At 46.3% G+C, this 12,529-nt stretch overlaps 1 protein-coding gene across 1 annotated transcript in view; it reads right to left on the bottom strand.

The window, feature by feature from the left end:
- Nucleotides 1-3,098: 3,098 nt before the first annotated feature.
- LOC144933582 (glycogen phosphorylase, muscle form-like) overlaps nt 3,099-12,529 on the bottom strand; it is a 49,741-nt gene continuing 40,310 nt past the window's right edge. Inside the window, exons 14-21 of the mRNA XM_078858524.1 lie at nt 12,026-12,127; nt 11,507-11,654; nt 10,324-10,382; nt 9,447-9,588; nt 8,707-8,914; nt 7,208-7,342; nt 6,227-6,293; nt 3,099-4,604 (exon numbers count right to left, since the gene is read on the bottom strand). Of these exons, the coding sequence (XP_078714650.1) occupies nt 4,407-4,604; nt 6,227-6,293; nt 7,208-7,342; nt 8,707-8,914; nt 9,447-9,588; nt 10,324-10,382; nt 11,507-11,654; nt 12,026-12,127 (1,059 nt within the window). The 3' untranslated portion in view covers nt 3,099-4,406. The remainder of the gene's footprint in view (nt 4,605-6,226; nt 6,294-7,207; nt 7,343-8,706; nt 8,915-9,446; nt 9,589-10,323; nt 10,383-11,506; nt 11,655-12,025; nt 12,128-12,529) is intronic.

Here is a 12,529-nt window from a genome sequence, read left to right as displayed (position 1 = left end):
AAATCGTACAAAATCGCGTGACGTTATTTATGGACGGTCCCTTTGCCAGAATTAGGGTTCAAATGTTCACTCTGACCACCGTGCTCCGGCTCGTTCCGTCTATTTCCGCCACTGGTACTGCATCCGTTATACAGTGGGGTTGGCCATTATGTACCATGAAACACATTCCTGCTAGAGGGAGCTGGTAGGAACGTTGGGTTGCTCGGTCAATGGCCAGGGTCAACGGCGGAGTGGTGTATTCCACAAATATGGCCGACTGTGAGGGCGGGCACAAGCCGGCGTGAGTAGGTTAGACATTGATAAGGGCACCACGGGGTGACCAGCCCCTCCCCACCCAGCCCCACCTTCCCCACCCTCCCCTCCCCATCCAGCCCCTCCCCACCCTCCTCACCCAGCCCCTCTCCAACCTCCCCTCTTCACCCAGCCCCACCCCTCCCATTTTTGGATACACGACGGACGGACGGACACAATAATCCCCTGTGGGCTGGTGGAACCAGGTGGTTCTAACCAGTATAATGTACTGCAGTTTCGGCATTTTAATGTCATGACAGTACTGGCCCATAGGCTGTTATGATGGTGCCTTGCCAGTGGCCCGTTGACTTTAGTTTATTGTGTCCTTGGGCCATGATGTGGCCTGGAAATTGCCAAAAGGTAATTGCTAGGGGCCGTCCATAAATGACGTCACGCGATTTTGGACAGCGTCACAAAAAGTCAAACCCCCCCCTCAAATATGACGTCACAAAGCTCTGCCCCCCCCCCCCCTAGGTGCGTGACGTAATTTATGGACGGCCCCTAGGACATTAAGATCTGTTGACTCATTGACCATCACGTTTCCACACATTGACAAAACAGTACTTTGTGTCCCGAGTAGAGCTCGTTTATCTCATTATAATGTATATAATCCATCATTATTCTAGCGATTGCCGGTGTGAGTACTCAACTAATCGTATGACACGAAAATAGTTGTGGGAAAAAAAGGTCGGACCTCTGGATTGGGAATTGATTGTCAGAGCTTGGTGACATCATATCGGTGGGCGCATCTCGCTGGGCGTGGCTTGTAGGGATTTCCCTCCTTCGAGGGGCGTGACGTTTGAGCGGCCAATATTTTTAAAAGGGCCCCAGGTAATGGGCCACAAATAAGTGCTGCGCTGTCGTTAATTATATTCTAAGTCAGTTAATCGACTTAATGGGCTCATCGTCCCAGCTCTATTCGAGTTCATTAGAGCAAGTGCTGTCCCACAGTCCCCCCTGCACCGGGTTCATTAGGGAGTAACCAAACCCCAGGCAGGCTCACAGCGCAGGGCCGCACCAATTAATATTATCCTGCGTGAACTGTGTTGAGTACAGGAGTAATGCGTCACGTGGAAAATTTGCATATTTGCCGTGAATGTTACGTAATTTTAATTATAACGAATGCGGTTCAACTTCAATCGTGATGTGCAGTGATTAAAGTTGCAGTGTAGCCGTGAGCCACGATGCATCAAAGCGTTAGCAGCATTTTTTTAATTTATAATAAAAGGGGCCGCGCATGGGCACGTTAATTATCCTCCGCCAACGCCCCCTCCCGCACACGCGCAACGATTCATCATCATCACGATCCATGGGGCAGATAGCACAGTAGATGCCCACTGCACATTTCGTCATGTTTCCTCTGTCTTGTGTGTCAATATGTTCAAGTAGTGCGCACATCTTTCTGCCACCAATCTCTCGTGTCGTCGTCAAGCCGCTCTCTCTCTCTGTTTGGTCTTCCTCTCTTTCCGCTTCCTTCTATTTTTTCCAAACGGCAACACTTTTCATTATCCTGTTGTTGTCCATCCTCCGGGTGTCCAAACAGTGCCAGTCTGCCCACGTGCCACCACCGAGTGATCGGCGTCTCGTGGCAGCGGCTGCTGCAGCGCCAGGAGCGATTCGCACGACTAAATCGATCCGCTGCTCTTGCGCGCGATGACGTCAACGACTTTCAGACTCGCCTCGCGCCTCGGTCTCGGCAAGGTTTAGTAAAAGGTCAAAAGTAACGAGCCTAACTTTACCCTACCTTTTACCTTACCACAATGCAATCACTCTACCCTTACCTTTTTACCCTTGAGCGAGGCAAGGTTAAAGGTCAAAAGCAACGAGCCGACCTTTACCCTACCTTTTACCCTTACCCCATACAAATTACCTGATTACAGGGTAATTACTGGGGGTACTACTACACATGAAAAAGGTTTATAACAGGTAAATGCTAGGTAGAGCGCTTTATTCATATAGAATACTCTCGGTGATACCAATTTTAAATGGAGGCCACGGACTGCGCCACGGAGCTTTTAGCGAGCAGTAAACAAGGTGTTTACCGGTAATACTTCGCGCTACCTTTACCCGACCCTTTATCTTACCCCTTGGCATGTCGGACAACCTTTACCCTTTTACCTGGTAAGAAGGGTAATTTACCTTACCTTGCCGAGGCCTACTAGTCGCTCCGCTTTTTCACTCGTGGCCACAAGCTTCAGTGTCGCAATGCCTCGGGGAGACAGAGGCGACGGGCGTGATGATAATAAGCTTGTGACGGCACGGGGTCACGGCTCCCGAGAGAACTGTGGCGAGATGTGAAGCCACGATTGCGAGATGTTAACTACGTCGCCTGGTATACAGGTCGTGAATTCGATTCCGACCCTGACGCCTGTATATTTGGAGTTTGCAAGTTCTTGTGTGCATGTGGATTTTTCTCCGGGTCATCCGGGTTTTACCTCCACATTTAGAAACATGCGTTTAAGAGTATTTGGCTGCTATAAATGTCCACATAAGCCACTTCGTTGAGTTATCATTTGTGGCCTAGTCGCTTCTGAAAAAGAGCTATAAAGCTCACTGGGCCTTACCCGGTAAAATAAAAAATATTTTAGTTTAAACTGAAGAAGTGGCTTCTTTGTGCGAAGCTCGCTACAATTTTAAGAGTGTCACTAAAAAAATTGGTGGAACACGGAACCTTGAGTGTGGCTGTCTTTTTTCCCAAATGTGTATGCACGATTGAGAGAGTTGAGAAGGCCGGAGGGTGGGGATGGCTGTCTACCAAACTGCGCAATTTTAAACATACTGCAAACATCACAAACACCAACACAATATTTTGCACTTTGTCAGGATAACCTTTATTTTTTGCTTATATAGTTTCTTTAGTCATTTATTTGCTGAACACTTTACAGCCAGGGCCTTTGCTAGTCATCTGCAACAGAATGTACACACAGCACTTGGGGAAGTGTCTTGCTCGATGAAATAAAATATGCAACAGATATGCGACAGAAAAAAAAACTACAGTTATTTCAACTGTAACACAGCATAACCACACTAATTAGCAGAAAGATCCAAGCTAGAGATGGAGAGACCGATGGTGACAGAAATGTACAGATATTAAGCAAACAATGTATACTGCACAGCCTGAAATGTAAGGACACCAGGTGTGAGTGGGTAAATAATGCCTGCATATCAAAACGTGTTTTGTAACAGCTTTAAAGAGAATTCCCTGACTGGGTTTTCTGAACTCAGCACATACTGCCTTTACGTGGTGATTATGCCACATTAGAAATGTCAATTTGAGTCATTATGTACTACGCATTTCAATACATTTTGAAAACAATGAATGGCAATGCATTAATTCAGCTATCTGAAGAATATTAAAGCTGCCTAATATCCAGCGGGGTTACAACTATCATTACAGCAGCGCTCAACTCAATCATAACTTTTCCAGTTGGGGGTCGAATTAGCCAATCATCAACCTTTTATATTAAAACGAATACCACTTTATCGGAAGTCAACAGTGGTAATTCAATGGAGAAAAGGGTTCCCGACACAGGAATGTGGAATTGCCACCACTGGCTCAGGGTCACAAAGATGGTGCGGAAAGTTGTTTCCCCTGACATGTACATTGTTTGCAAGCACCAATCGCCAGAATAAAACGGCACAATCATTTTCTCACCATTACCAGGTCACTTTTTCTCAGCCGAGCATCTTTTCTGTCTATCCAGCTGCATTTTCAACATACAGTGCTCACTGTTGGGCAATAAAATAATGTCAATACACAACATTTAAATAACAGCGCTAAACCTTCATGTTCGTCAACACAAAATTTGTATTGTGTTTAAATTAGTTAGAAATGAAATGTAAAAGGGGCATTAGCTCTAAAGTTCACCTGCACCTCTGCTGCTCTGGGTCTTCCTATTTCATGAACCAACTCATTCAAGTTGGCAAAATTCTAACTTTGAACTTAGCGATGGAAAATTTGCCAGGGGCGTGACTTATACGAGGCAATTTCCAGTGGTGGAACTGCTCCCTTTATTTTTGCCATTGCCGCCACCCGGCTGGCTGGCATGCAATAGGGGCGAGGTGGCATTAGCTTCGGGTGGCGGTAGGCGGAGCTCGGCACTCTGCCTCCCGCGTTACTTCTTGGCCTTGATGGGCACGGCCTTGATGGGCACCGCGTCGATATCGCGGACTTCATTTGGTGCCGGGATCTTCTTATAGGTGGGCTCGACGCCCCAGATCTCGCGCGCGTACTCCGAGATGGTGCGGTCGCTGGAGAATTTGGCAGAGCCCGCGATGTTGTGAATAACCATCTTCGTCCACTCCTTCGGGTTCTGCTCGCACGGGCGTGGCAGCAAAGATAATAAAAAGGCATGATCAGATGGCTCACATTTTAGAATGGTGTCTGCCTCTCTTGCTTGTCTCATCATCACTTTGTTACCCTTCCTTTTGCCTTTACCACCACTACTTCTTTTGAAGTAGAGTCGATCATCGATTAGCCAGCGGCTTTGGGGGAGGAGAGGGTGCCGGATTTTCAAAAACGCCGGATAATCACGAAATCATTATTTAAAATAGCTTTTTCTTGCAGATTCTTGTAAGACATCATGTTTTCAGGTGTTGATATATTTTTTTATTTAACTATTTGAAATTGTCATAAACATAAAAAAACATACCGTAAAAAGTTACTGTATTTACTGTACCATGCTTACTACTCCAATCTCGAAGACTCTGCATGGGGTGATGTAAGTACTACGCTCTTGTTTCAATGTGTTTGACGATTGCCGGGGCTGATGCAGCCTTTAGACCAGTGCTCCAGCGAATGCCGAATTACACATTGCACTTTTTGCCAGATCGCATTGTATATTATGTTTATATTACTGTCGTTATCAGTCACGAAAAATTTATATACATGCAGTATTTTCATTGTTTAAGTTGTATATCGTGTATAATGTGCCATATATATTTGACACTGAAACCAAGCATAGCAACTTTTTTTGTCATGCACATGGTGTCGATCGCCGGACTGGAACAGGCTTTGGAGCACTTTTGCCGGTTTCGCCGGATCGGCCCGGGACCACCAGATAATGTTATAAGCAGGATAATCGATGATCAACTGTATGTATGTATGTTGAACTTATTTCGCACCGTACGTAACCAACTGTGATAATTGGAAGTGTATTAGGTAATTCCACTTCCATCTGCTCGACCTCATAGCCTTTTGCACAATCAACACCCAACTTCCTAGGTCTGCTCTATGTCACGATCACTGGTTACCACTGAAGCTCCTGTCTTGGTGACCCGCCCTCCTCCATCCTGCACTTGTGCTCCTCCCATCACATCCTCCTTTTACTGATCACATTTTCAATGCTCTCCTACCACGTTCTATTGAACACTTCCAAGTAGCAATTTCCTCTCCTCCCCCGAAGGCATCTCTACTCGTAAGCCAGTTATCTTGCTTAAGCACGACTCGATGAGTCTTGGAGTAACACATACATTACTCATGTCTCAAACAGATAACCCTAAATAAAATAAAATACAAGCTCATCCCCCTCCTTTTTTTAAGCAGCTTACATAAAAACTCTTCTTATCCAAATTAATGTGGGGTTGATGGGGCAGATCCTAGTTTCTCTGTTTGAGAACAATACTTCATTTGTCAATGTGTGGTGGGGTGAAAATTTGGGTCCTCCTGCCTCTTCGAAGATGCCTGGCCAGCGTTGAAGAACAGGAAAAATTTGCATTGAGAGAGGTTCTGGAGAACTCCCTCTCATCGAGGGCCTTCTACCAGCAGAGGCGTGAGCAAGAATTTGCAGGGTTGCACCTTTTCCGTGACCATTTTACTAAAAATTTCCGCAACACGGAGAACATTGACGAAAACCAAAAACAACAAACTCCAATTATCCGTCACATGAGTACAGAGTCAAACATTTTCTCTATTGATATGAAAAGGAGAAAGTACCTGATAAAGTGCACTGACTTTATCTTGAGCCACCATGTACGACTCGTAATCGGCAAACACCTTAAACCTGGTAGAGAGAACGAACAGCACAAAGCAAACACGCATCACGTGCATGAGATACCCATGCACTGGGCTACGTGGCAGGCAGTATATGGCAGTACAGCAAGTTGGCTTCTGATCTGTATTGTGGATTTTTTTGTATTTCTTTGGGAATATTGGTTTCCTCCCAGAAGCAAAAAAATGCAATAGCTGGCCGAAAAATACCAAGCAAAACCCTGCTCAAAAGAGTATTAAGGCTCTTGGATAAAGGACTATTATTAATTGGAACTGTCCCTGACCAAATTACCCAGAATGTGCCTGATTTCACCACAACTAGGAGGCTAAGTGGATATTCTTTGGGTGAGAAACCACTTTGCACAATCGGTTGTCATAGGGCCTGTGGGGCTACATTGTGGGCAGCAGGAGGCAGCGCAGTCAAATCCATTGCCATGCTTACATACTCTCACATCCATGCTCCCCATCTCCACTAACCTGCACTGACTAGCGTAGCGACGTAAAGCCCTACAACTCACAGTATGGGGAGGCACTTATCCAGCCATGGATTGACACATGATCTGTACATTATTGGAATTGGTCCAATTGCACTGTAGCACAGTGCGTAACTCGTGATCGAAAGGATGAGTTAAAATTCCGATTGGGAATTGACTCCGCAGATCATACTTCCGGAGTAGATATAATGCATACCACTTTGTGGTTAGCCAACATTATTTGTCTTATGGATAGACTGCGTCCCCCTCCGTCGAAACGTCGAATTTTCTCCACCATTTCATGGCCGTCATTGGGAATATGCCGCCACATGCCCACTTGAGCATGGGAGACACATCAACTTGATCTTCACCCACTTCAAAGCAGGTCAGTTCCAGGTAACACTACGGCGAGGTCTTGAGCGAGCTTGGCCATGTGCGGCTGCGTGAAACTCACCTGTCGTGGTGCATGAGCATGTTGACAATGTCCTTGAAGAGGTCGGGCTGCTTGGGTGAGAAGAAGCCGCTGCTCAGCTGGTCGATCACTTGCCGCAGCTCAGGCAGCTTGTCGTAGTAATACTGCGCGTCGTAGCTGCATTTGGGTTTTGAGGAAAACAATCCAAAAATTCGATGCTATTTTAGTATATTATTGAGACAAAATCGATTAATTAAAACGTAGAAATTGGAATATTATTCTGTAAATAAGATACATCAAAAGTCACCTCAGGTCAAGGCTAAAGGCTTCGGGAAGATTTGCCGTTGTAGGATTTAAACTCCCCAAAACGTTGCTGGATTGCAAAGACTAGCATAGAGCAGCTCCCACTGTGCGCTGCCTGTCGTGATGTAGCTAGATTCAAGGGGCTCAAACCTTGTAAATTGAGGCGAAATGCTTCTCGGTTCGTTGTGGGTTGCACTTGATGTTGCACACATGCCTCATGATGAGCTTGTATAGTTAAAAGTTACCACATTTCTTTAGGGGCTTAACCAGGAGACACAGTCTGTGGGGCAACCCATCACTATCAGCCCCACCAAATGTATAGCCACGCCCACACTGATGTTGGCCCCACCGACTGCTCATTGGCCCCACCTAATCCTCAGTCAACTCCGCCCACTAGTCAGGGAGCCGCTGTCATTTTGCCCATATTATGTGTCGAACATCAAGGGCCAGAACGAAATTCCAATAACAACAAATCGGGACATCAGAACAGCCTTTTTTAAACTGAGACTTCCAGCCAAACTCGAACGCTCGGTAACGTTATGTACAATGCAGTAATAGTGTGTAAATTATCTGGGGAGAATGTGGCGTCCTCAGTATCTCTAAAAAGTACACATGACACGGCAGTCATAAGACAGGATGCCACTTCGCTGTGGCGATGCGCCTGAAAATGGTATTTCATACTAGAATTCAATTTTTCTTATTAGCAAAGCTTCAGACTTTTGCTACAATGTCTAGGTATGTATCTACAAAACCACAAATAGCTTTTGGGTTGCATTATCCTTCAAGAGGGAGTATGCTCGAGCAACATTAACGTTCATCGCGTGCTCTTGGACTGTCTTCATCATGACCACACAAGTGGCAAGTTCAGATTCAAATAGGATAGTCAACTCGGCCCACTTTCTTTCCAGCACCGAAAAATGATATACTTTTTTGCAAAGCTTAAATTGGCCATGCGCTAGTTGTTTCCTGCCATGAGAACGTGGAATTATACTGGCTCACAACGTACCAATGGAAATTGATGAGTGCTGCCGGTCGCCCCATTGTTTGAACGGGAAGCCAATTTGACTTTGACTTGAATGTGACCACTAGAGGGCTCCCCTTTAACTGTGGGGTCCCACTGTTGTTAAAGTGGCCCTGTTTATGGCAAAAAAACAACAACATTTGAACAGGGAGATCGGCCAACTTTGACTTCAATTGACAATGCCCACAGCAGCACCGCTGGGTTGCCGCGAGCTCACCCGGTCTTTTCCATAGCCTCCACGTCGGGCACACGCATGCCGAAGATGAAGAGGTTATCCTCTCCGGCCTCCTCCGCCATCTCTACGTTAGCGCCGTCCATGGTGCCGATGGTGAGCGCGCCATTCAGCATGAACTTCATGTTGCCCGTGCCAGACGCCTCCGTGCCGGCCGTGGAGATCTGCTCCGACAGGTCCGACGCCGGGATCACTGCGCGGTGGAGCACACGGTGGAGGGGGGTGGGGGGGAGCGACACCAAAGAGAAGCGAGTGGACAGATACAGGATGGTTTAACATGTAAGCTTTCGCGACCAATATCATCCATAAGATTTTTTTTGGGTTAGATCGTGTAAATATATAAATGTGTCGTTAAACCCGCAACCACCCGACACAGCCAACTAGTAAGGGTTGTTACGTAAACAGAACATGCCAATTCGTCACTAGTACAGTACACCGGTGTGTTGGAGAGCCAAGCCACAACATTTACAATCTGAGTACGACGTTTCGCCAGCAATTACAACTATCTTCATCAGGCGACAGCCAGATTTGTGGAGAAGTCTACCTGTTTCGTTCCTTATATAGAGGCGTAGATGTGGTGACCAAACATCTGTGCTCTTGAGTCAACGTACATTAGGGTTAGGCCCTTATATAATCCAGCAAAAAACATCTGCTATAAATCCAAAATGAAAACACCTGAGGACCTAAACTCTCAATTCAAAGCAAAAAAGCGTTGAAATCCCCACCTTTCTCGGCGAGCGTGACGCGGTAGTTCTCCAGGAAGATGAACTTCAGGCGGTCGCCCACCTTTGGGTCATGGTTGACAACGTCACCCACCGCGGTGATGAGACGGATGATCATCTTGGCCATGTGGTACCCGGGGGCGGCCTGTGGGTGGCACAGGATAAGAGCAGCTGGGTGGCAGGCGGGAACAGGACAGACTGTGAGAGTACTCTCATACCACACCTTCCGTCGATGGACCACTTCAAGGCACCTTACACTATGATCCACAAACAACTATACTCGCGTGAGATGCGTCTTATAATATTGCACATTCAACTGCGCGATGTATTCAAAACAATGGCAGTCATAGACATATTTTTAAAACATTCTCAGAAGTGAAATTGTTTCACGAAAGTCTTTTAAGTAAAAAAAATATCAGCATGTCTCCCGGCTCGAACGAGCAATGGAGTGGGGCTCTTTATTCATTGGCAGACCTCTGCAAGTGGTGGGAATTCTTCATTCCAGTCTCGCCACACAACAACCACTGTTGAACTAATGACCTTCCAACTGTGAGCTCGGTGATCACAGCACAGTGCTACCTGCCCGGCATTTGGATTTAGGGTTCTGCCATTATCCGCCGCACTAACGAATAATGGATGACACACACCCAGGCTGCCCAAACCCCAGTAAATCAATATTTTAATATACTCACGTTAAATCCATTTTTTATAAGTGGTCACCAACTGGTTCTGATCATATATATTTTTAAAAAATCCCAGTGCCCAACACTCGGGCAGTGGAATTGTGTTCTAATGTACACGATTGGAGCAAGTTGGTGACCACTGTACGAACAACTGACGTACGTGTGATGAAGAAAGAATCCACCGCACTACTGCTCACCTTGCCTCCGATCATCACAGTCCTTGGAGCATATTGCTTCTTTGGGTCCTTCTTGATGCCTGCAGCAACAAAGAGAATTTCATATTCACACATGAAATGCCAGATCGGACCCCCCTTTGAGACACCTATAGCCTTTCTGAAGCCCTTCTGAGCTCCCCTCAGATCTAAGGCCATGTGTATGTGTGTGCGTGCATTTTTGAGCATGTACGTTTGTGTGTGTGTGTGTGCGTGTTCATGTTTTGTCTCCGGGTGAGTGGGCCTGCGTGCATGCGTGTATATTGGTAAGCACATGTTGACGAGAGCAAAAAACACGTGCATTGTTGGGCATATGTGTATACATACACCTGCAAAAATATTTAACATTATATTCGCTATCCCTAAAATGCATTTTAAACTCGCATAGATAAAATTCACTCCGTATTAAAGAATTATCTCCTTAAAAAATGACACCACAGAACTACTTGAGGTCCCTTCAAATGCCTCTCATTCGTGATTCGTATCCCTTTGAAATGCTCCATGAGAGGTGTTTGTTTTGACGCAATTGCTTACGCCACTGCTTGCAGGAGGGGCCTCCGTTAGAGGGAGCCCTAGAGGGTGTGTTGGCCTACTCTTGCATACTTGCCAGACGTCTTGGAAGAGGTGGGAGTACCCACAGTTTACACCACCACACACGACCTGCCAGTCTAATAACTCTAGTGTGTCCGATTATACAGCTGAGTGGATAGAGGCGGGGCCATTTCATAAATCTGCCTATTTTAACTGCCGTGGCAGGACACTGAACCAGCGACCTTCTGGATTGCAAACCCAGTGAGCAAGATATACTATGCCGCCACGGCAGCATTCCTGGCAACAAAACCAAAACTGCGCGTTTCCGCCTGCGTGCGCATACGTGCACAGCATGCGTAGGCAAGTGCACTTTCACTGTATCGCGTGCTTTCAGATGCGCTTCTGTAGCCGTCTGGAATGCTCTCCCTTCCGATATGAGGAAGCCACTGGAGCTATGCCCTTTAAAATCGATAGAGTGAGGACTCATTTCTTTACAACTGCTTTTTGCATTTAGTTTGTTGTCCTTCCGCCGCACCTCCGATTAGCACGGTTGGCTACGTACGGTGCAAAAGAAGTTCAACATACGTACATACAGGCTGCATGTGTGCACGTGTGCGTGTGTGTCTGCGCCTCTCACGGTTGTAGAGCGTTATGACGTGCAGGCAGTTGAGCAGCTGGCGCTTGTACTCGTGGATGCGCTTCACCTGGATGTCCATCATGGACGCGGGGTTCAGTTTAATGCCGTGCTCCTTCTCGTAGTACGCCGCAAACTTGATCTTGTTATCCTGTCGCCAGCCAGAGGGAAGTGCGGGTTACGGCAGCAGCGACAGTGGTGCGATGTAACACGACGGCGATAACAAAATTGGAATTCCAGAGTGTGTCAGGATACAATAAGTCAAGTGGGGAAGCGGTGGCGCAGTGGTCGGCGCAGTGCACTATGAGCCGGGCGATCCGAGTTTGTTTTTCCGGCCATAGAAAACATCGGTGGTGAGTCGGAACTTCTCCTGGTCACTCCGCCTGCCACCCCTTCACCAAGCTGCACTGACTAGTGTGGTGAAGTATAGCCAAACAACCCCTATGACGACAAGCCATTTATCCAGCAGTGGATTGACAAGGGCCTGTCGTTTTTTTTTATATACGTTAAAGGAACACGTACCTGCTTGACCTTGGCAATGTCACGGATGAGGGATTCATCATTGGCAAAATCCTTCAGCTTGTGAAGCAGGTTCAGGTCACGGATGAAATCATCGCCGATACGCTGTGGATGCAAAGCACACGCAAAGCGATGTTGAATTAATTTATGAAAGTCCAAAATTTTATATCACCTGGATTTTTTGAGGCACCTAGTCAAAGCTGACATTGTTTCAGTGATCAAGGCATACAAATAGACAAAGTCCTAATCCATAAGATTCCAGAGTAATATGTGAAGGTCAGTACCGGTAGAACACTAATAGTCAGGACAGGGAGATGCTACAATATTTGGCAATAATTTCCTCTGCGACAGAAGTGTTCCAAACAAGGCAACACAAATGAGAGATTTGGAATTTTAGGCTAGGCTCAACATTATCCTTCAATTAATGAAAATGCTGTGAATTAATGGCATGACACCGTTAACAATAATTGTTATGGGCCATACCTTGTTTCTAACATGTACATATCC

The sequence above is a fragment of the Lampetra fluviatilis genome, chromosome 7, assembly GCF_964198595.1.
Source record: "Lampetra fluviatilis chromosome 7, kcLamFluv1.1, whole genome shotgun sequence".
Taxonomy (NCBI): domain Eukaryota; kingdom Metazoa; phylum Chordata; class Hyperoartia; order Petromyzontiformes; family Petromyzontidae; genus Lampetra; species Lampetra fluviatilis.
Note: the sequence above shows the minus strand (reverse complement) of the source record. Positions and strands in the feature narration are given on the sequence as shown.